Source organism: Elgaria multicarinata, chromosome 9 (genome assembly GCF_023053635.1).
Source record: "Elgaria multicarinata webbii isolate HBS135686 ecotype San Diego chromosome 9, rElgMul1.1.pri, whole genome shotgun sequence".
NCBI lineage: Eukaryota > Metazoa > Chordata > Lepidosauria > Squamata > Anguidae > Elgaria > Elgaria multicarinata.
In genome coordinates, this window is record NC_086179.1 from 72,288,105 (window position 1) to 72,311,124 (window position 23,020).

Consider the following 23,020-nt stretch of genomic DNA (forward strand, 5'->3'; position numbering starts at 1 on the left):
GCGGTACCCAGGACAACTCCAAGGACCACGGGCTGTGTGGCACAGGCTTCTGGGTCTCCCTCCTCCCCGTGAGTAGTGGGGCTTTGCAAACGGGCATGGAGCTGGTGGGGGGCTCCATGCCCATGGGGGGTGGGAGTAGCAGTTTCGCCATCCCCTGGTTAGCTGTTGGCATTTTTCGACGCTGAGTTTTTTGGGGGTTGTTTTGTTTTTACTTACATTTTGTGCAGGATTGCACCCGTGCAGTTGTGCGACTGGCTCCTGCCTTAAAAACAACAAAACGGCATCAGAGTATCCCTCCTGACTTCTGGGATGTTACACTGCCATGCGCGCACTGACATGTGCACGCTGGGTGACAATCCCAGAAGCAAGAATGCCCAGGATCCTCCCTGCCCCCATCCCGGATAGCCAGTAGGTGTAGATGAGCCCTAATTTCCACAGGTTAGAACTGTTGAGCAAGACATTTTAAAGCAGGGGTGCAGAACTTCATGCCCTGGGGCCAAATCCGACCATCTAGGGTTTCCCTAGAAGGCCACACCTCCTTCCCCAGGCCCCACCCTCTTTATCCCACCAGTGCAGTTTTTGTGCAGTTTTTCCAGTTCTGAACATTGAAATGCTTCTCTTAAGACCAAAGCCTAATCTACACCAAGCAGATATAGCATTATGAAAGTGATATAAAAGCGGTATATGGTATGTGTCATTTTATTTTATTTATTTGTTTTTGCATTTATATCTCGCCTGTTTTCCTCCAAGGAACCCAAGGAGGTGTACATAATCCTCCTCCTCTCCATTTTATCCTCACAACAACAACCCTGTGAGATAGGTTGGGCTGAGAGTCTGTGACTGGCCCAAAGTCACCCAGTGGGTTTCCATGGCTGAGTGGGGACTAGAACCTGGATCTCCCAACTCCCAATCCAACACTTTTGCCACTACACCACACTGGCCCCACCACACTGGTCATGGGCCCCAACAGTTGTCAGTGCACTTCAATACCACTCTAAAGCAGTAGTGTGGCTCCTGCCTTTTATATACCTCTTTCATAGTGCAATATCCTGCTTGGAGTAGATTAGGCCCAAGTCACTGGAAGCAAGAATGTAAGATAAAACGTGCTGGCATTTTTGTCCCCTCCCCTGTTGCCTTCAATTGGAATGCAGCCTCCAAGAGCTTCTCCAAAATGGAGTTCAGGCTGAAAGAGGTTCACCACCCCTGTTTTAAAGTGTCTGCCATGTTGGAAATGTCCACTGTTTCCACTGTGAGGGTCCATTCACATTTTACTCTGTCAATGAAAGAATGCATGTTGTTCCTGTATCATTCTGCCTGTATGGACTCATGTATGGACTCCTGGGGTACACAAGTTGGGCATGCTTCTAGAATACACACATCCCCTCGACAAGACCCATGCTCCTGGCTCAAAAAACATTCATTGCATTACTAACTCAGTACCTGGCCACCACCAACAGCAACATATAGCTTGGGTGGGGGGCCAAAAATACTTCATCTCATTGCTGGTGGCTGCTGCTTTCTCCCTGAGGGGATCCCTTTCCTTTATTGGAAATATAGATCTGAATTGTAATTTTCAGCATGACACTTTTAAAAAGACTTAACTGCAGATAGAATGATTGGTGACTGGAATGAAATACTTTAATGATTGAGGCATGGCTCAGTGACTTTTGAAAGAAATTGAAAATATGGCCTTCTGTAGCTGGATTTTACTCTTGACTGAAAGCATAAATCACCACCCAGTGAGCTAGTGGTTCTGTTGATTTAATTGAGGTTCTACTTATAACAAGAATTGCAGGATCAAATATTTAATGGCCTTTGTTTCAGTTTCCTTACCTGTAAAATGAAGCCAGTAATGCATCTTCCTGTGGGCTTTGTGTCTGGTTTAATGAGACAGTTTGGAACGGCTTCGAATGTTGGGCTCTGCTGGTCCAGCATTAACATTTTACGATGAGTTAAGTATTTGTGGAAGTCATACTGTTTGACTTGAAAACCCTTTTTCAAGTCCTTCCCTTGAATCTCAGATGGATGAGGTCTGGTTGTGGTTATTTAGTGGCGAGGGAGAAGAACCCTGTACATGCTCAAGAATATCTGTTTATTATACTTCATATGTCCCAGTGTGTAGTTGGACATTGCAAACTAGTTCTGAGATTTGTCCCTGGAAGGTCATGACTGAAATGAAGTATAAATGAAGTTGTGTCTCTATTGGGCCCAATGAATTGTCTGAGAACACAAGATACATTAGTTTCACTGATCCTAAGCTGTTGTACATTGGGAGCAGTGTGTGTGTGTATATATATAATTTCTAACTGCTTAGAGATTTTATTATATTAAGCAACACACACACACACACACACACACACAGGTGGAAACACAAACCAACTTAAATGTTTGTTCTGTAAGGGGGGAAGCCAGTCAGAGTGAAGAGCTGTCTTTTACCACTTGCATTTGACTTCAGTTTTCATTTTGTTTTGCAGTATATTCATTCAGCTGGAATCATTCACCGGGTAAGTTGCATCGGTGATATGATGCACTGTGCACATCATCAGTTAGTCTTGCTGGACTGAAACAGTTACAAGACTAGTTTTGCCTTACTTATTTTGGCTCTGTTTTAACACTCTTAATTATTCATTCTAATGCAGGACCTGAAGCCCAGTAACCTAGCTGTAAATGAAGACTGTGAATTAAGGGTAGGATTCATGCTATTTTGATTATTTCTATGAAATATGGACCAAGTGCATTTCAAAGTAAATTCAAAACAGAGGAGTGTTTTTAGTCATTCCTGTGGTGATACTGGGCAAGAAAGTAAAATCTTTGCAAGGATCTTCATGAACATTCATTACTCTTTCAGATAAACAACAATTGGCAAACGCTTGATCTTTGTACATTTATATGTTTTAAAGTTCTCTGGTTATTAAATGAGCTGCTGTGAAAGTTTGTTCCTTTTTTCAAGGCAGTAGTCCTATTGTTCCCTAGAGTAACTGCTCATGGAAAACATGTTTCCACTTTCAGGCCTTGGATGAAAGAGTAGATACAGTCCAAACAGCCTATTGAAAATGAGGTGTAACATCAAACTAATTGCAAAAGAAACCAAACTTTTTATGCTGTTTCACAAATATTCACAGTTTCAGTATACCTCAGAGGGAAATCCAAACTCCAAAGCAGCAGCCAAAGGTATGGAACATTACAGGTGCAATTCTATTCATGTGTACACAGAAAGAGTCCTACAACTTCCAGTATTCCCCAGCTAGCATGGCTGGAGTTGTAGGACCTAAACATGCACAGGATTGGGCCCTAAATGTTTGAAGGAAGAAAGTGGATCTGAAACTACTCCCTACCCATCATTTACATATGCAGTTGGTGGCTGTAATAGTACCTCTTATTTGTTTGGTGTGGGGGAAAGTGTGCCTCAGCCGACTCTAAGAAGTAACGCACACGTCACTTTGAACAAGTAGAAATTTTCTACCACAAGGCAACCAAAACACAAATCTTCAACGCTGGTGAAAAGGCAATTGTTTGCCAATCCAGTGGTTCATCTGATGAAAGTCTGGACATGCTGTACTATAGACACTTTGGTGAGAGAGTCTCTGAAATAGAGATGTCGGGGGAATCTGCAATAGATTCAAATGAGTTTGGATTTCTATGAAAACAATCTGCAGATTCTGCTGTGGACCAGCTTTTTCCAAGTCATCCCGATTCTGCAGACCAGTTTTTCCACTTTGAGGGGGACTTGCGCTTATGCGCACTTATGCAAAAGTGTATTAGGTGATGCTCATTACACCTAATTCACATTAGTTATTCATGCAAGTGGAACGAAATTAGCTCTAGTAGAAGTAGAAGTAGCAGAAGTAGAATGAAATTCTAATTTTAAAAATTCAATCCCATCATTAAGCAGACAAAGGAATGAAAGATGGAACAGATTTAACAAAAACTGTATGTCCCTAATCTGGAAGTACAGCATTTGTAGAAGTTCACATACTTCCTCCAACTACAGCAATTGCCAGGTACCACAATCTATGTGTGTTCTATTAAATACAGTGCTGGATGAAGCAAGTGGATTCTTGAAGTGTGGAGGATTATGGATGGGTAATTTCAGAAAACATATTAATATATTTAAAAAGAAAAGAAAACCGATTATATACTTTAACAAGTATATCATTAACAAGTCATGGTACCAGCCCCTCTAGAGCTTCTAAAAGCATTAAAATATAAGCATCAGAACATTTGCAAGTTTACCCAATGCAGCTATAGAAAATATGAACTACAGCTGCTTTCCCCAACGTTGAGCCCTCCAGATGCTTTGGGCTTCAGCTCCAATCAGCCCCAGCCAACATGACTAATGGTCAGGAATGTTGTATTCCTAAACATCTGGAGAGCACCAGGATGAGAAAAGTTGGAATGCAGTGCACAGTAGCATGTGGATATTGCGATGAGCTGTACTCATTCACCAGCCTTTTCTCACAGTGATCTGACTGATGAGACATAATACGTATTAAATATCCCTAGATGCATTGCTATATTTTATATCAATATTGTTTGTGTTTTAATTACAATTGTACATTGGTACACTGTTGATTTACTGGAAGTGGTCTAACACATTTTAGTATAAATTTGATGAGCGTTGCTGTATGTCTTCAGAAGTTTTTAACCAAATCACATATCTGCTGTGACTGGAAACCTAAAATTGTTGAAGATGGAAAGCAACAGATGTATTTTGTTGATTCACATGATAGTTTGGTATGTATTTGACAAAATTCATTACTAGATCACATTAAAGCGGTGGCTATCTTTGAGATCTCCAGTTTTTGAAATGTTCTGCTAATTATAATTTTCTATATTTTCATAAATTCATTACATTGTTTGTATGGATTAACTAAGATGGGTTTGTTTTGCTTTGCAATTGGTTTGATGTCAGACTATTTTATGACTGGACTAATATGGCAGATAACACTGCTAAAAGTTCAAGGCAAGTATTTTGAAAAGATACATAATAACCAAAATGTTATGGTAATGCACTCACCAAACAACAGAGTAGAATTGACTTTGGGCTTCTCCACACGGGTTTTTTTTGTCCCGCGGTTTTACCAGAGCTTCTGCTTCCTGATTCTAAGCCTGCGGGGTTTAGATATGCCTTTTACATGAGCTACACTTCCCTACACCCTTTTCCCTATCCATCTGAGAGTTCTATATTTTCATTATACAGCTACTAGATGGCACTGTTGTTATTATATAGCACCACTTCCTTTTTTCATGGACAAATTCAGACTGATTGAAAGCGGGGGGTTTTGGTAGCTCATTATTTCTGTTTCAAAATAAGCTGCGGAAATGGTCTGAAAACACGAGAGGCTCGGGGGGTTGACGATGTCATGTAAAGGACCTGCAAACTTCTGTTAGTAACTGATCTCAAGCACAAGATAAAAACCCCATGTGGAGAAGCCCCAAGGGCCTTGCTTGATAGATGATTGGATTTCTACTGATTTTACTAGGGATGTTCATATTTCTGAGCTTTCCTGTTAACATACCAAGTCCAACCTGAGGAAGTCTTGATTACTAATGTTTCTAACTACTTTTTATCCTATAACATGAGAGAAGGTCTTCTATTAATTGATATTATTTATATTTTTCTTCTACTCTATTCCAAAGGAGTAATGATCACTTTTAAGATTAGAGGCAAATATAAAATCATACATAGAGGTCCCAATCCAGAGATCATCAAATCCAGTAACAGCAGTGTGTGCTCATCACTAAGTGTATATTCCCAAGCCAGCATGGAAAATAGCGTGCAAAGCTGCCAGGACTGGATGCAATGACCCTGCATCTCTGAGACAAGGGGATTCTGTGCAGATCTGATCCAGAATGGAATATGCATTCAGGAAACATCCTATAGATCACAATTACTGAATCATAATGACTGAAACACTAAAGCAATCCTTTTCCTATTAAACAGACAAATTCAGTGAAGGACGGGTTGATTTATTTATCAAAATAAATACAAACAATGAAATTCTGGATTTAATTAACCTTCAGAGGAAAAGGAGCTTTGTAACTGTGAAGGAGTTACCAAAAATGCTGTTCCCTGTGCCCTGATTATTTGAAATATTGGCATGTGGCTGGTGGGTATTAACATCATATCTTATCCATCTTAGGGATTGCTGTGAGATATAAGGGAGGAAACAATCTCTGAGATACGTATAGTTCAAGATGTCTATTCTTGAGTCTAAACATTTCATCCTTTGACCTGAGTTTGATTTCATTTGCTGGTTATTCACTTATTTCAAAAATAAATTATTAGGGAGGGGGGGAAACTGAAAAAATACTGATCTAGTGCTATGTATCATGTCAAGCTTAACTTTCATGTCAAATATAGGCCTTAGCTAGACCTAAGGTTTATCCTGGGATCGTCCCGGGGTTGTCCCTGCCTGCTCCCGGTGTCATTTACATGAACAGGGATGACCCTGAGATAATTCCGGGATAAACCTTAGGTCTAGCTAAGGCCATAGTTTTACCTAATTAGATGCTTTGCTCTATGCCTTATTTGACTTTGTGGAGTAGAGTCTCTATCTCTATATGGCTGTGGGGCCTGCAGACCCTCCATCACATATAGTGCTTCTGCCCATGTGGTGGAGCACACTCCTCCCATATACCATGCAGGTGACCTGACATGCAATTTACAGGATTCATCTTCTCCCACCCCACCCCAAAATAGAGCACCCATTTCATGTAGATCATATCTGTGATGAATGGGAGGGTTGTGCCTCCTCCTCCACCCTATGAAGAAGAGCACTGCCTCGGGTAATGTATACACCTGGACTTAGCCCCATTAAATGCTATGGCTGAGAAGCATGTGCTTTGGAATTAAATGGTTTTAATTAAGTGTTCAAAACACTTAAATGTTCCTGAAGCCATTCAGTTAGGCTACACTTCCTGAGTGGTTGAAGTTTCTTATCAAAATGGTAATTAATTTTGTAGATTATTAAAGTTTGCCCCAATCTCTATTTTTAGAGTTTGAATGCCATAGAAAATGTTTTTATTTTCATCCCAGCACTAGTTTAGAGAACTATGAACTTTAATAAAATATTGGGGTAGGGCTTGATCTTGCAACACATTGGCCCAGTTCCCATGTCACAATAAGCCAGGGTTCTGGAGAATACTGGCTTAATGTGATCAGATAAGTGTGCTGATGCATGCTGCTTGATTGTCCCACTTGGCTCCACCTGCTAGTGGGAGTGGCTCAACAAGGAAAGGGCCATAGCTCAGTGGTAGAACACATCCGTTGCACGTAGAAAGTCCCAGGTTTGATCCCCAGCATCTCCACGTAGGGCTGGAAAAACTCCTGCCTGAAATCCTGGTGTGCTGCTGTCAGTCAGTGTTGGACCAATGATCTGAATCATTGGCCTGGGTTGAGTTTGAGTTGCCGTTGAATTGTGGGTTATCATTATGTGCAAAACCTGCACTGTGGTTTAACTATGGCTTGTTAACCATGAACAACCCAGGAAGAGAACCCATGATTGTAAATAACAACAACCCATGGTTCAGTGACAACTCATGTTCAACCCATACTCAACCCATATTCTGGGTTGTCATTATGTGCAAACCAGGCCGGGATAAGGCAGCTTCCTATGTCCCTAGCTGACCATGAATCCTCCATCTGTGGTTTGTTTATTGTGATGAGGATTCCAGCTTTTCTCTCTCCCCAAGCAAGCCATGACTTTTTGTTGGCTTATGGAGACTCCGTGGCTTGTTTAGCTGCTTCCACTGTCAGGAGAAGCCAAGTGGGAGCAATAGGGCAATGTGTATGAGCACACTGATTAATCTCAATAAGCCTGGGTTTCCTCGGAATCCTGGCTTATTGAGACATGCAAACTGGCTGTGATGATACCTATAAGTAGAACAACATGATTTTGTCAGAAATACGAATTGATGTTGCAGCCAGATATTTAGGATCAAATATTTAACATCAGGTCACCACTGTAAAGACGTCAGTCTCTAATACTCAGTTTTCTAGGCCTCATAGTTGGTTATAAGCTGGCATTAGGCCTCTTCCAAGAACTGAAGGGGTTGGGTAATCAGAAGAGTTGTATTGGAAGCCGAAATAACGCAGCAGCTCCATATCACTTCTGGATTCCAGGAAATCCAAAAACAGATATTACGTTTGATCTTGATCTAGTAGCGAAAAAGAGTTGGCCCTCTATCAAGATTGGGATCCTAGTGTGGAGGACAGAGGAGCTTTAAAGATCCACATCAGAGCCCCTGCACCTACTCTGGAGTAACACTTTAAAAAAGGCATAGCTGTTAGAGATTCAGATTTAAAGTAATGTCTGTTTTGGCCCTAAGAAATTACAGTGGTTATATGACTTTTTAGCTAGCACTGTAGGTTTTTCTCTGCACCCCATGATTTTCTGTCAGATGCCTCAAGCCACTGAATAGACCGGGGCATTACAGCAGAATCTGCTCAGGTGGTAGAGAGAAGGCAGGAATTCTTTGGTGGCTTAGATGGTGATCTAATCTGGCCCAGATTTGGACCAAACGTTTCTGTTGTCAATTCCTAGCTTAGATTATTCATGCTAGCCAGAATAAAGTAAATTGTGAACATTTATATAATAAAAATAATGGGAAACTTTTCATTCATTATTCTGTAGATCTTAGACTTTGGCTTAGCCCGGCAAACTGATGACGAAATGACAGGTTATGTAGCAACTCGGTGGTACAGAGCCCCAGAAATCATGTTAAATTGGATGCATTATAATCAAACAGGTAAGACTGAACACAATTCCTTATTCTTTGTGTTGTACTGTTTTTTAAAAGTACTTTAAGGGCTTGGATGGGAAGATTTTTGTCATACGGAGTCCCCTCAAACCCCTGGCTTGTTTTTTTGTGTTTTGGCAGTTGATATTTGGTCAGTCGGATGCATCATGGCGGAGCTCCTGAAAGGAAAGGCCCTTTTCCCCGGAAACGACTGTATCCTTCCTCTTACCATGAAATGACACAAGAGCAAATATATGGCAAGGCTTGCTCTGCCCTCATCCCTGAAATGCTTTTAAGGCCATGTTAGTCATTTAACAAAATTGGTACAGCAAGCATGTTGCTCATCGTTAAAAATGACTGTTTTTTCACAGCTGGGCATGATAACAGCCATCAAGAGTAACAACGTTGTGTTCTTAAGCCACAGTAGGCTGCCTACAATCTTTGTTTTAGTAGGCTTCATTTAAATAATGACCCAAATACAAACACAGCTTGAAATAGATGGAACAGAGCTGCTGAGAAATTCATAACCCGCCTGGTAAACGTAGGTTCCTTCTCTGCTTTGGCAGCACCAGAGCTGTGTGGAAATAACCTAGCCTAGTTCTACACTACTGCTTTATAGTGGTATTGGAGTGCACTGATAACTGTTGGGGCACATTACACATCTATATACCAATTTCATAGTGTTATTTCCTGCTTTTTATTCCACATTATCCAAAAATACTGCAGTAAATGTCATTGTGTGTCCATTGTCAATTCTTACTTCAGCAGAACAAAAGGCTATATAATTATTTATCTAAGGAATGAGCCTGCTTATTAATATATTTGAACTGTTTCCGTTACTAAAACTACAAATTCTGTATGGTACGTAAACTGAGGCTGACTTGCTCTCTCATACTAAATAAGAATTTGAGATTTCTACTCAAACTGTCATCTTAGCTGAAATCTTAAAGGCTCTTTAATTTCACCACTGTAGTTACTTCCATGTAGCCCAATGTACCAGTTTTCCCAAGTTTGGCTAAAGAATGTGTCTGCAAAGAAGTTTTACAGCACAGGAAAGACTTCCTGCCTTGGCTCATACAAATAGTTCTCTCACGCTGACATTCATATCCATATGTGCATGTCCACATTCTCTCTACCGTTTCTTCAAGAGATAGCAGAGAAGAGGAAACGGGATGTAGAGGGTTTGGCAGCTTATTTAATCAAATGACTCATTTGGCATCTTCCTCTTGAGTAGTTTCCTTAAATCCTTGCAGATATTGACCAGCTAAAACGAATAATGGAAGTGGTTGGTACTCCCAGTTCTGAACTTCTCAAGAAAATCTCGTCAGAGCACGTAAGTGGGATGTGTTTTGCCAGAGTAGTCATTAATTCTTCATTAAAATCTATTAGCTGGTTCATATTGGTTTCCTGAATTGCAGAGGAGCAAAAGCTTTGTTAAGTCATGGGTGGTAGTTGAATATGAGTGTTAAATTTTAGAATGTTAAAAGGTGTTAGGTGTTTTTAATGAAATCCCATTGTGGGTTTGTGAAGCCTAGGGGCATGTCTAGACCTACCAGTGGAGGGAGGAGGATCTCACAATATGCTAATCACGAGAGCCTCCCCCTCAATCCACACACAGCGTGCAACGTCCTGAGAGGACGGAGGACGTTGCGGCCGCCATTTTGTTTTTTTGTTTTTTAGTTTTTTATTGAAGATGAGTGCACGAGCACTCTACCGAAAAGGTACGTTTATATTCCCACCCCACCCACGGCACACTTCCTATAGTCTCGGGATCATCCCTGGACTGCGGGAAAACCCGTGAAAAAAGTGTAGGGCAATATCCCGGGGAAATGGAGGGATCATCCCTCCCTGCCCATGGTATCCCCTGTGCATCATGTGTACGCACAGGCATGATCCCAGGGCAATTCCTGGGGTATCACATCGTCTAGACATGCTAGGAAACCCAGCAGAGGGATTTGATTTGTAATTAACATATCTAAGCAATCCATGAATGAAAAGTAAATAGAGAATCACCTTCAGGTCAATGTGCCACACATGATGCAGGAAGACATGATTCCCACAACAAACATATATGAGCATCTTTAAACATCCATCAAGGCATCTCCCTGCTTGGTCAGTGATCAAAGGCATAAGTACACATGTGTTTAATGATGCAGATATTTCATACACATTTTTACATATTCCAGCGAGGTTACTCAGGTTAGTAATGAAAACAGCAAAGAGCCATGAGGTAATACTATCTTTCTAGCTATGCTATATTAATTTTAACACCTGTAGCAGGAAAAAAATGTATCATCTTTATGAAGTCCAATTTGAATAAAATTGAATTTGCTCATTAATACTAATTCATCATGCCATAACCTCCCTTTAAAATCTTGTATGGTGACTTTGAGGTTAGTAATAGAGTGGCCTGGGAGACTGAAATGTTATAGTATTATAATTGATCTATATAATAATATATTATAATTGATATAATATTTGTGACACTTTACCACCTTTCATAGAGATTTGATGTAGATACAGGATGGCATTGCTTGCTAGTAAAGGCATCATATATCATGTGGGGGTATATGTTGGTATTGAACCTTTAATTGTATGTCTGATGTTATTAGTTTATGCAGTAGTGTTGTGTTAGGAGATGTAGGGACAGAATTGACATCTGGGTTTGCTGCAGAGCCTAGTCCCTTTTTTTCATCATTGCTAGGCTGTCTGTTTTTGATGGTGGGTCTCTAAATGAGAAAAGACCTACCAAACTAGGCCTTTGACCAAAAAATATATAATTGTACAAGGTGGACTGCAGATAATTAATGATACATTGCACCACTTTACATTGGAATTGTAGAAGACACTGCATTAGATCCAGACTTAGTCATAGTTGGAGTAGACCCATTGAAATCAATGAGACTTAAGTCCCATTGAACTGAATGAGACTGCTCTAAGTAAGGCGAAGTCTGAATCTATTATATCAGACCAGAACAAAAGTACCACAAAAAGTGGCAAAGAAGTGGCCATCCAGATGTTTTGACCTACAACTCCCATGATCCTTCACTATTGACTATGCTGGCAAGGCTGCTGAAAGTTGTAAGCCTAAACATCTGGAGGGCCACAAGTCCCCGCCCCCTCGCAGTAAGTAGTGTTTTATCACTTGCTGTGATTTATGTGTTTGCAGTTGTACCCACAGCAATTGTAGATATGCATTTTGGCCCATTTTACACAGAGAAATTGGAAATGTGGATCTTTAAGATATTCACCATAATTATGAGAGAGGGCATGAAAGCAGTTAAAGTCAAATATGTCATCGTATTTAGTGAAATGCTTAAAATAAAAGCCTGTTTTGCAAATTATACACTTAAATACCATTAAACGTACTGTGTAGATTAAAAGGGTAACTGAAAGATTAATAGTACTGTAATTAAAAGGGTAAATGAGGGATTAATTATCTTCCCATTTTTGAACAAATAATGATTACATGTAATAAAAAGTATGGCTGTTAAATAGGCTGCAATGATAGAAGCTTTGTTAGAAACATATAAAAACCTGATATAGAGAGGAATTAAAAATTGCAGGTATTTAGGGAAATGCCCAAGCAAATAATACTGGAGAGATGAATTAGTGCTTTTTTACGTACATTGCTTAATTCAATTATACTACATTAATTTGTGAGAGAAATATCCTTTTTGTTTTTAGATACAGCTATAAAATGACGAACTAGAGAAAACTATTGTTTGTGGGGTGTGTGGAGAAAGCATCTACATGGTCCTGTCTTTGTACAGTGATGTTCTGTAGCACAGGACCATAACCAATTTGAATATTGCACTTCATATCTTTGATAGATCATATTCTGCTTTGATGCAGATACATGGGGAACAGGAAGTGCTTCTTTCAGTGAATATAATCCCAGACAACCGTTCTACCACTTATTCTACCATACATCTACACCTTATGTGTGGTAGAATACTCCTCACTTGGCTGGATGATGCAGACAACCTCTTTTTGTTGATAATGTTACAAAAATTTCTATCTACCCTCACAAAGCAGCTTACAATTGCAGTAGAAAAATACAGTAACAAGTACAATGACAAAAAATTCAAATTATTAAACTAACAGTAAAGTAACACAAAACATAAGCGTTAAAATAACATTAAAAACAACAGTGCCTTATAAATATTCACTAAAACACAGCTCCATAAAATTATCCAAATGCCAACTAAAATTAAAATGTCTTTATGGATATAAAAACCAACAACGAAGATGGTTAAGAATAATGTTTGAACAGGGCCTGACTTCACTGAATGCAGAGGGCAATACAAAATTAACAAATGCATTTACTTTACTAAAAGGCTTAGAAAGAGGCAACAATGACTAAAATAATTCCAAGGAAAGCTTAGTTCCATCTCATACTATCCCGGTGATTTCTTTTTAGCCTTGTTGACCTTGAAATCTTTTCCATAGAAAGACTCTTGTAAATTATGCTAAGTGCTCCCTAGATTCACAGAATTTAAAAGATTCAGTTGTTACCATTTGGTTCCAGTGATGTATGAACAATAAGTCTGCAATCCAAATGGATGAATATAAGCCAACAGTCATTTGACGGTGGAAAAAGTGCTCTTTCTCCTGGGTTGTAGTTATCTACCTTTCCAATCATACAGAAGACACTCACAGGCTCAAAATATGGATATGGAAGCAGGAAAGGAGATTGTAACAATTCCAATATCATCAGTAATTGAAATGGACTCCCTTCTCCCAATCCCAACCACATCCTGCCTGCAGCATACAAGTTCCTCCTTGCAAGGTTCTTGTTTTCTATTTACTGTTAATATTGAGGAAATGAGTATTTCTTTAGGAGCTCAGCTGTAGGGTGGCCAGATTTGTTATCCCCTCGGAAGTTGGAATGCAGACTTGCTATGAAATCTTGAGAAACAGAAGGGACATGTCTACACCATGCCTATATCCCAGACTTGTCCTTGGATCATCCCTGTGCATCCAAATGACAAACAGGGGATCCTGGGGGCAACCTGGGATGACCAGGGACTTTCCCCTGGATATCGGGAACCACAGTAAACCTGTTTTTCCCGTGGTGCCAGGACCATCCTGAGGAGCACGGACCATGTGGCTGCTGCTCTCAGAGATTGTCCCTTTCTCCTCACGAGTAGTGGGGCTCTTAAAATGGGCATGGAGCTGCACAGCGGCAGTCCATGCCCATCAGGGATAGGGGGCAGGGAGCGGGTTCGGGTTATTATTATTTTTAAACCCACTTTTACAGAGGAGCACAATTGCACTCCTCCTGTCACTGTTAAAAAAAATGGCAGCTGTGACATCCCTCTTTCCTTCCGGGATGGTGTGCAGCTGTCAAGATGCTGAGGGAGGATTGCGGAAGCAGGTAAGTCCACAATCCCCCCTCCTTCTACACCTTTAAGGTGTAGACATGCCCAAGGATGACACCTCCAGTTCTCTCAAATGCATGGAGAACGGTGCTCTTTGGATGCCATGATACCCACCTAGAGTAGTTGCTTTATTCCCTTAGTTTTTGGAAGTGTTGCAGAAGTAGATTAATGCTCATGCCGTAGAAATTTCCCTTCCCCCTTGCACCCCTCCACTCTCTCTCCCCACCCCCATCTGCTCCAGTGGGTCAAACACACTAGAGCAGATTTGGGGAGGTTACAGTGGTCTGCAAGGGGAGGGGGAAACTGTTCTGCTGACATATATTGTTCCTTTGGCGGATAATACCTTGGGATTCCCCCTTAGAAACTTGCTTTTGTTTATATCCGCTATCATCAGCAGGGAGAAGGCAACAGACTTCCACATCTGTCTGGAGTGTGTTAAAAGGACCTTACCCCATGCAGGGTAGTTGACCATGGCTTGTTATCATGGATGAATGCATGCATGGATTCTGCATTTGCTACGTGTTGTATAGAAACTGATGTACATTACTAATTCAGGTGGAGAGCTTTTCTAAGAAGTTTGGTGATGTTCCCAGAATCAGAATTATTTAATGCTCTAGGTTCTAAACAATGGTTACCTGAGGAGCTTACTGCAACTTGGAGGAAAGACTGGCAGTAAAACAAGCTATAGCCTGTCAAATCTTAATCAGAAGTCCCACCGAGAGGCAAACTGAATATGCAAATGCATGTAATAGGCTTGGCAGTTTCTTGTGTTTGTTTTTTGAATGAAAAGCAGCCTCTGAAGGCTGCAATTTTGAGCAAATGAGTGCCAAACAAGGGCGGGGAAGGGATGCAATTTGCCATTTCTGAGTTAAAGCATATTTGAGTTGCTAACATCCATGAATGGCTTTTTGATATGAAAAGTAGGAATGTGGGTTGGAAAACATGACATAGGAAATAATTGATATAATTAGTCAAAATTACAATTTGGGTCTTAATTTGCACATGAGAGAGAATGGAACTCTTTTACCTTTTTATTGCTATAATAGTATGTTTTGACATTTATAAGGATGTCAAAACATACTTCCCGTTAAGTCATGAGGACTACACATGATTCATATGGATGTCACTGGGAAGAGAAGATAACAGCATCTCTTGGGAGATCATAGCCATTGTATTTCATCTCTACAGGACTGTGGAGATTCCGCTGTCACGTATTTAATAAGGGAGGTTACATCAGACACTTTATAGTGCCTAATTCAAATCTACATTTAGCAAAGGTGAGCTGGTCAAAGAGAACAAGCTGCAAAGTGACATATCTCCATCATCTGTTTGTAATTCTGTAACCTTTCTTCCTCCAGAATAATATCTGTAAACCTGGCTGATTGTAATTAAATGCCGTTATTTTCAGGTCTGGGTACCATAACAGTTATGTATGTTACCTTTCCAAGGGTGATCATTTAGTTGTGACCACAAGCCTAAGTGCATGCTTATTTGCCTTTTATTGCAGGCCAGGAAGTACATAGAATCTCTACCACAGATGCCGCAACAGGATCTGAAAGCTGTATTTCGCGGAGCTAACCCATTAGGTGAGAATTTATGAGGTTTCAGTACTTACTATGGCTGGTTTACAGAGGAAGAGTCAACTCAGATGGAAAAAGTACAGTGATGTAAACGTTAAAATATCTCCAGTCGAAGACTAAGACCATGTCTACACCAGAATAATATCGAAGACGTCCCACATGACGCACAACTGATCCCGCTGTGATCTCAGCTCCCAGTTATTCTGGGATTTCACTGTTTTTGTCACTCCCCCCCCCTCTTTTAGCTGCAATCCCAAAGTCAGTGTGCCCCTCCCCTTTGCGAGGTTGTTGCTGTTCAGCATGAGTTCTGGGATCAGTGAACAGCCAATGACTTGTGAGGGGCATGTGCATGAGTGTTGGCAAGGTTCATTGCCGAGTGTCTTTATTTTTTTAACACAAACATATATATGGGCAGCATCACACATTTGATGGACTCCCGATTCTCCCCATGTGTAGCTGTGCATTTGCGTTCATGCGCATCTCTGGGTCATTAAAAAACCCATCCCCCCGTAGCTGCGCAATCTACCTATCCCAACCCACTTCTCCCAATCCACATGCAGAAGCACTGTCATGGGGCACACGTCCTCCCACAACAGCACTCCTGAAAATGCGGGAAACCTCCCTCGCGTGTTCCCTGTGAGTGCTGATCCTGGAAGTGGGAAAACGCACAACCAGCCCTCATAAGAACATAAGAAGAGCCCTGCTGGATCAGACCAAGCGTCCATCTAGTCCAGCACTCTGTTCATACAGTGGCCAACCAGCCGTCGGCCAGGGATGAACAAGCAGCACCCTCCCACCCATGTTCCCCAGCAACTGGTGCACACAGGCTTACTGCCTCGGATACTGGAGGTAGCACACAGCCATCAGGGCTAGTAGCCATTGACAGCGTTTGCCTCCTCCCTTGCTAGATTAGGTCTAGCAACATTTTTGTGAACCGCCCAGAGAGCTTCGGCTATTGGGCGGTATAAAAATGTAATAAATAAATAAATAAATAAATAAAAGTACTGAACTGGGCAATAAGGAATTCTAAAAGGATTTCTACTTTCAGTGCTACCTCACCTCAATCAATCAATCTTTATTTACAGTCAACAGACCACCATTACAACATATAAGTACACAGACGTAATAAAAGTACATGATAATAAAGGAGAAGGGATACAAAAACTGTAAAAATGCTAAGGTTTAAAATAATGATCAGACATCCATGAGTGCTCTAATGAGAATAGTGCTACCTCACCTGTAAACTCAGCATCACCTCCCTTCTACACTTGCTCAGTGGAGCATTCAGGAATCACCTCCCCATGCTCTTTCAGGAACTGGCTTATAAGAGACTACCGTCCGACTCCTGCTTTTCTGAATCTATCCTTTTGGTGGTTATGAGAATGATATTAATACTAATATTAATATTAGTATTAGTAATTTCTTTTCTATACTGCCCCATAGCCAGAGCTCTCTGGGCAGTTTACATTATCACCCTGATTTTCCTTATTTGTTGAATAATGGAATGGAGTGGGGAAAGTTCCTTTCTCTTCCCCCCGCCTTTTGTTTGGCAAATATTGGCATGACAGCCCTGTGAAGTGAAGACTGGTATTTATATGGACCACTGCTACAGTAGGGGCCATTACATATTCCACCCCCAAATTTTGTTATTTGCTGGGGGGCGGGGAAAGCTTGCACAAGGATACCCACCTCTTTGTCCTGCACTCTCTTCCCTGTACAGCTCTCACACAGAACTGCAAAAGGGTGAAGATGACCCATGCAGGACTTAAATCAGGGATGTTGAACCTCAGGCCTGAAGGCCAAATCTGGTCTGCCTTGGCCCTTTCATAGTTCCCCAAATGGCTGCACCCCTTCCCTGGCTCCACCCTATTTCCCCCAACTGCCAATGGTTTGAGGGTTCCCCAGCTTTTGCACAATTTCCCCACCCCCATTCTAAAAGGTTGTCTCTCTTAAGACTTAGGCCTTAGCTAGACCTAAGGTTTATCCCGGGATCATCCCGGTTCATGTAAATAACACACGGGGGATCCCGGGAGCAGGCAGGGATGACCCCAGGACAATCCCAGGATAAACCTTAGGTCTAGCTAAGGCCCCCATTCCTGGCACTAAAAGCATTCAGTTACAGTATGTTGGCATTTTGTCCCCACACAACACTGCAATACACTCCCACGCCCCTAGAACTTTCACAAAATATGATCCAGCCCTTGGGCTGAAACAGGTTCAACACTTTTTACTGAAATGTAGCCTTGTTTTGCCTGCTGCAAGTGAATTTTTCACTTTCAATAAGCCGAGTTAGTACTCAGACAACGTTCACATTTTAGCTGTGATCATGTTAATCATTAACTAGCAATTAATAAGCTGTGCTCATGCTTGTAATTGAAGGATGCTTTGTACAATCGGTTTTTGTGTGCAAAACTTGTTTCAAAGTACAAAATATGTATGGCATCACTTATGTAAGATGCCTATGTATATAAATCATTATTTTCTTCAAAATCCATGAAAGTTCTTATTTTCCCCATTCATCACAGCTCATCTGCAATTTGAAGAGGAAAGTCATAATTTCTACAATTGGGTGCCTTTCATAACTGACTGCATGAATTTTGTATTTCGGAATGATTTCTGAATACAGAATGTATTGTACGAAATCATACTTAGCAAACGTGTTGATTACGCTATGTTTTCCTCCTATAAATTAATCTTTATATATTTTTGCATCCCGAATAGGAAACAAATTCCTAAATTGAAATTAAGTTGGGGAAGGCATGTCAAATGTTACTCTTAAGTCCAAAGTATCTCCAGGCTTTCTTGTTGGTTAAGGTAAAATGGATCAGCAACTTTATTTTGAGTTTTATTTTTCAAATCATAGCTGTGGATCTTCTGGAGAAAATGCTTATCCTGGACAGTGATAAAAGAATAACTGCCTCAGAAGCACTTGCGCATTCTTACTTTGTACAGTACCATGATCCTGATGATGAACCTGAGGCAGAGCTATACGATGAATCAATAGAGAATAAAGAACGGGTTATAGATGAATGGAAAGGTAAAGAGTTGATTTATTCTGCGATTGAAATATAAAGCACAGAGAGAGGAGGAGGAAATAAAAATGCTTAAAACTCAACTTTTATTAAATAGCTCCATAGTTGGGAGTTCCTGCCTATGCCAAAATGGTCAATAAGTGATAATCTTGCATAAAGAAAAACTGACCAAAGATCGTATCCGGTGGGCATACAGCTGTAGAAGTAGAAAAATTGGTGGGGCAGAGCTGCTGCATTTAGTAGCCTATATAGGCTATTGGTTTCCTATCATCTAATATAGATTAGACAAGACAAGTGATGGTTTTTAGAAAATGCATTTAAATGTTTTATTCCAACAATACTCTGAAGGTAAATAGAAGAATGTAATTGTCCACAAGTTGCTGAATTGGATATTTATGAATTTCAGAGCAAATTTTGTAAATTGGTTTTATACTGCTTTATTTTTATGATTTTTTTTAGCTGTGTTGTGACTTACTATTTTTTTTTATTGTAAACCCTCCTAGGCAGTATAGAAATAGGAGGAGGAAAAAATAATGCATTCATCTGGATCCAGATTTAGGCACATGCAATTTGGCAGGCAGAAGTGGACTTCCCCACTCTCTTCTCCCCATGGCAGCCCCTACACCCCCTTTAAAATGGTATACAAAGGCCAAGTGATCCTACTGAATGGGGTGAGCTGTGGTGAGGGGGCAGAGGGGATCCCCCAAAATCAGGCAGAGGCATCTTCTGTAAGCACCTTCTGTCTGCAGAAAGCAGATCTGGATACAACCCATCATCATCATTATCATGATGATGGTGATGATGATGAAGATGATGATGATGATTTTCTTCAATCTGTAACTATAGATGGAAGTGTGTCCTCCTTCTTGTCTACATCCACCCTGAATTCTGCCTACATTTTCAGTGGTCTAAGGTCTGCCATGTGGAAAAGCTTCACATTTTGTCTATTTTCCCTTGCTAAGAAATGGCTTTCCACAAAACATGGCTTCCTTAAAACAGTTGCATAGACAACATCAAATTGAAAATACAGCTGATGCTATTCTTTCATTCTTCTCCATGGTCCCCCCCCCAAGCCAATATAGTTATATGCCTTGTGCATGGCTTTTAAACTATTGGGGGGTAAAAGAGAAAAAAGTATCATCTTCTACTGTGCAGAATTGCAAGCACAGTTTCCGTGGTCTATCCCTATGCGCTTGAAATGGGGTTTGAATGAAAATTTAATGGGGTCTTACTGTTGACCTAGTATGCTGCAAGCAGGTGCCACCTCTTAGTATGATATTTAGATAGCTGGCACCTGCTGCCGCACACTAGGTCAACAGTAAGACCCCATTAAATTTTCATTCAAACCCCATTTCAAGCGCATAGGGGTAGATCACGGAAACTGTGCTTGCAATTCTGTTTTTCATGGCTTCTGCTGTGATTTTATCTAGCCTAAGAAAATGTCTTCCAATAGCACTTTTTCCACTTCAAAGTGGCAGGAAAAAATACCAGAGGTGTGTATTTTGACACTTAATTTGTGGTATATCTGGCTGTTCTCCCCCCCCCCTTTCCAAGCAGTAGCAGAATTAATATTTCTGATGCTGTATTCAAGGGAAAATATATATGCTTTCATTCTATACAGTGAATATTTTGGTGCCTAGGCAGTCTTATATAAGTGTTCTCTTTAAAGATTTGTTCATGGAGCTCTTTATCAGCTCCATGGAGTCTACTCAATGTTCTAGAAGGCAAAAAGAAAAAGGAAATCAGGGCTTGTGACTATTTTTAAAGAACACTTTGAATCCATTTTTAAGATGAAAGAACTGCACAAGAAAATGAAATATCTTTGCCTGGCTTAGCTCAATGTCTATCAGAGCCTTGGGGGGATTTTTTGCTGAGCTTTATTTTGAAATATAAAGAAGAAAAACCCATTTCTGCAGAATTCAGAAACATTTAATAGAAAACCAGCTTCTGTATATAAAATGAAAGACATTACTGATGCCACAGCTCACAGTCACTCTGCCAGGGCTACTTCTCTTAATGAAACTAAGCAAGTTTATACTTGATCAGTACCTGAAAGGGAGACCAGGACTCCTGTATCTTTAACAGTTGCATAGAAAAGGGAATTTCAACAGGTGTTATTGTTATGCATGCAGCACGTAAATTCCATCTTCATCACAACAGTTAAAACTGCAGGAGCCTGCCCTCTTGACAAGATACAAGAGGGAATTTCACCAGGGTCTGCATGCATACAAATGACACCTGCTGAAATTCCCTTTTCTATGCAACTCTTAAAGCTACAGGAGCCCTGTCCTCATTTTCATATGGTCACCCTACCACTGGAAGCTCTATTTAAACCACTCTTGAGCTTTTAAAACAGAGAGGGATATAAGCGCGGAGTTAACAGTGATGAGATTCCTGAACAAACCACAGAATATACACACCTTTCCTGCACAGAGGGCAGAATATATACAGCTTTTGTGTATATCTGTACACAGAAGTGCTTTCTGTGAAGAGAACCATCAAGTCTCCAGCATCCCTCAGTCTATATTCTGAGATGTCTCTCTAGCAGAATTGGAACATTTGTCTCCAGTGGTAGAGAAAGATGTGTTTGCAGTGGTGCATCATCATGATCTATGATAGTCAGCACAACCCATAGGGTTGAATCCAGATTTAGGTACCTGCAATGGGGCTGGTAGAAGCAGACTTTCCCCACCCCCTCCTCCCCATGGCATCCTCTCCAAAATGCTACACAGAAAGCTAGGGGCCCTGTTGAAGAGGGTTTTGCCCCATGTACCACAAGCCCATGCAATGCAGCCGGGTCCTCCAACTCTGTGTAGGATTTTCTGGGGACTGTGGGGGGGGGGGGCTGCCAAGGGAAGGAGCAGGCAGGGAAGTCCATTTCCGCCAACACAGTTGCATCTGCCTAAATATAGTTCCAACCCCTTGTTACCGGCACAAGAAATCTGAGAATTTCTTGGTAAATTAACCAAATAAATTTAGAAAACAAAATTATTCAGACCATACATACAAAAAAAGTTTCGTTGAATATTTTCTGTTCCTTCTGTGTTCATGGGGTTTGTTTACGGCTTCACATTATGATAAATATCTAGATTGTTCATATTTCATATTTAGAGAGTTCGTATTCACAGTCTTCTCTTCCCCCCTTCTTTTTTTGAAAAGAACTTACATATGGAGAAGTTATCAGCTTTAAACCGCCTGATTTAAAGATGGATAGCCTTGAAATTGAACAATAAATCCAGACACCTTATCTTTTTGCCATGCTGTACTATGAAGACTACTAAACACATCGCATTGCAATTTAATTCCATATATCACAAGCATAGATTTTACTATCCAAAGATCTTGGAAAAGCTATGGAGAAGCAGATAAATAATGCTCAAGAAAGATGTATCTAGGGTGCGTTTTGCCTTGTACTTCGAATGTAATAATTACAGAACATTAAGAACTGCTTCATTCTGACAAATGATGCACTGAATGTTTTTTTAACTGTGTCTTCTCTGCATGTCTCATTTTATCAGTTGTGATGCCAAAAATGGTGATTTTTTTTTATTTTGAAGTTGTACAGTTAAAGCATGAATGTATGTTGAAACAAAAATAGAAGTCCATACAAGCAATTTATTGTTTTTAAGAATTTATCTCAATTCTTTGTTTTGTTTTCCTTCTTTTCTTAATTTATAGCTAGTGCCTTTAGGAAGAGGGGTCACTGTAGTAAGTTAGGCATAATATATACCTGTAGTTATACCTGTAGCTGTTTCATGAACATGAGTGATTGAGCAACAGTTGGAAGTCAGTCAAATAATTATTTTCTGATGTCATTCAAATCTGCCATCATTTTCCTATAGTTGTAGAAAACTACAGAGCACAGTTTGATTAGTGATCTACCCCTAAAGTGGTCCACAATGTCAAGTCCTAATGAGTGGAGTTTATCTCACACATTTGAGTGCTTTGAAGATCTAGCTCCCCGCTAGAGCACTTTTTCTGTAATTTTGGAGTGCCTGTCTTTCCCCTCCCTGCCAATAAACAGTTTTAGAAACAAAGCATTTTTACTGTGATTTTTGATAAGGGCAATCAGTTTTAATCTACGCAAATAAATATGGATTCTGTGCATGAGTTGTAACTGGAGATTCTTCGGAAAAAGCTTTTCATCTGGAGAGTTAATTGATAAGTGGACAAAGTTAGCCTATGGTTATGCTAAGCATGGTTGCCTGGAAGTTATGTCACTACGCATATTTAGACAGAAAGCAGTCCTACAACTCCCAATGTTTTCCAGATGTTGTTCATT

General features: G+C 40.4%; 1 protein-coding gene across 1 annotated transcript in view; it reads left to right on the plus strand.

Moving 5' to 3' along the window:
* Window positions 1-22,775, plus strand: part of MAPK11 (mitogen-activated protein kinase 11) — a 55,906-nt gene extending 33,131 nt beyond the window's left edge. The window contains exons 5-12 of the mRNA XM_063134084.1: window positions 2,475-2,504; window positions 2,640-2,687; window positions 8,637-8,751; window positions 8,884-8,955; window positions 9,996-10,075; window positions 15,634-15,712; window positions 18,570-18,743; window positions 21,898-22,775. Of these exons, the coding sequence (XP_062990154.1) occupies window positions 2,475-2,504; window positions 2,640-2,687; window positions 8,637-8,751; window positions 8,884-8,955; window positions 9,996-10,075; window positions 15,634-15,712; window positions 18,570-18,743; window positions 21,898-21,971 (672 nt within the window). The 3' untranslated portion in view covers window positions 21,972-22,775. The remainder of the gene's footprint in view (window positions 1-2,474; window positions 2,505-2,639; window positions 2,688-8,636; window positions 8,752-8,883; window positions 8,956-9,995; window positions 10,076-15,633; window positions 15,713-18,569; window positions 18,744-21,897) is intronic.
* Window positions 22,776-23,020: the final 245 nt, after the last annotated feature.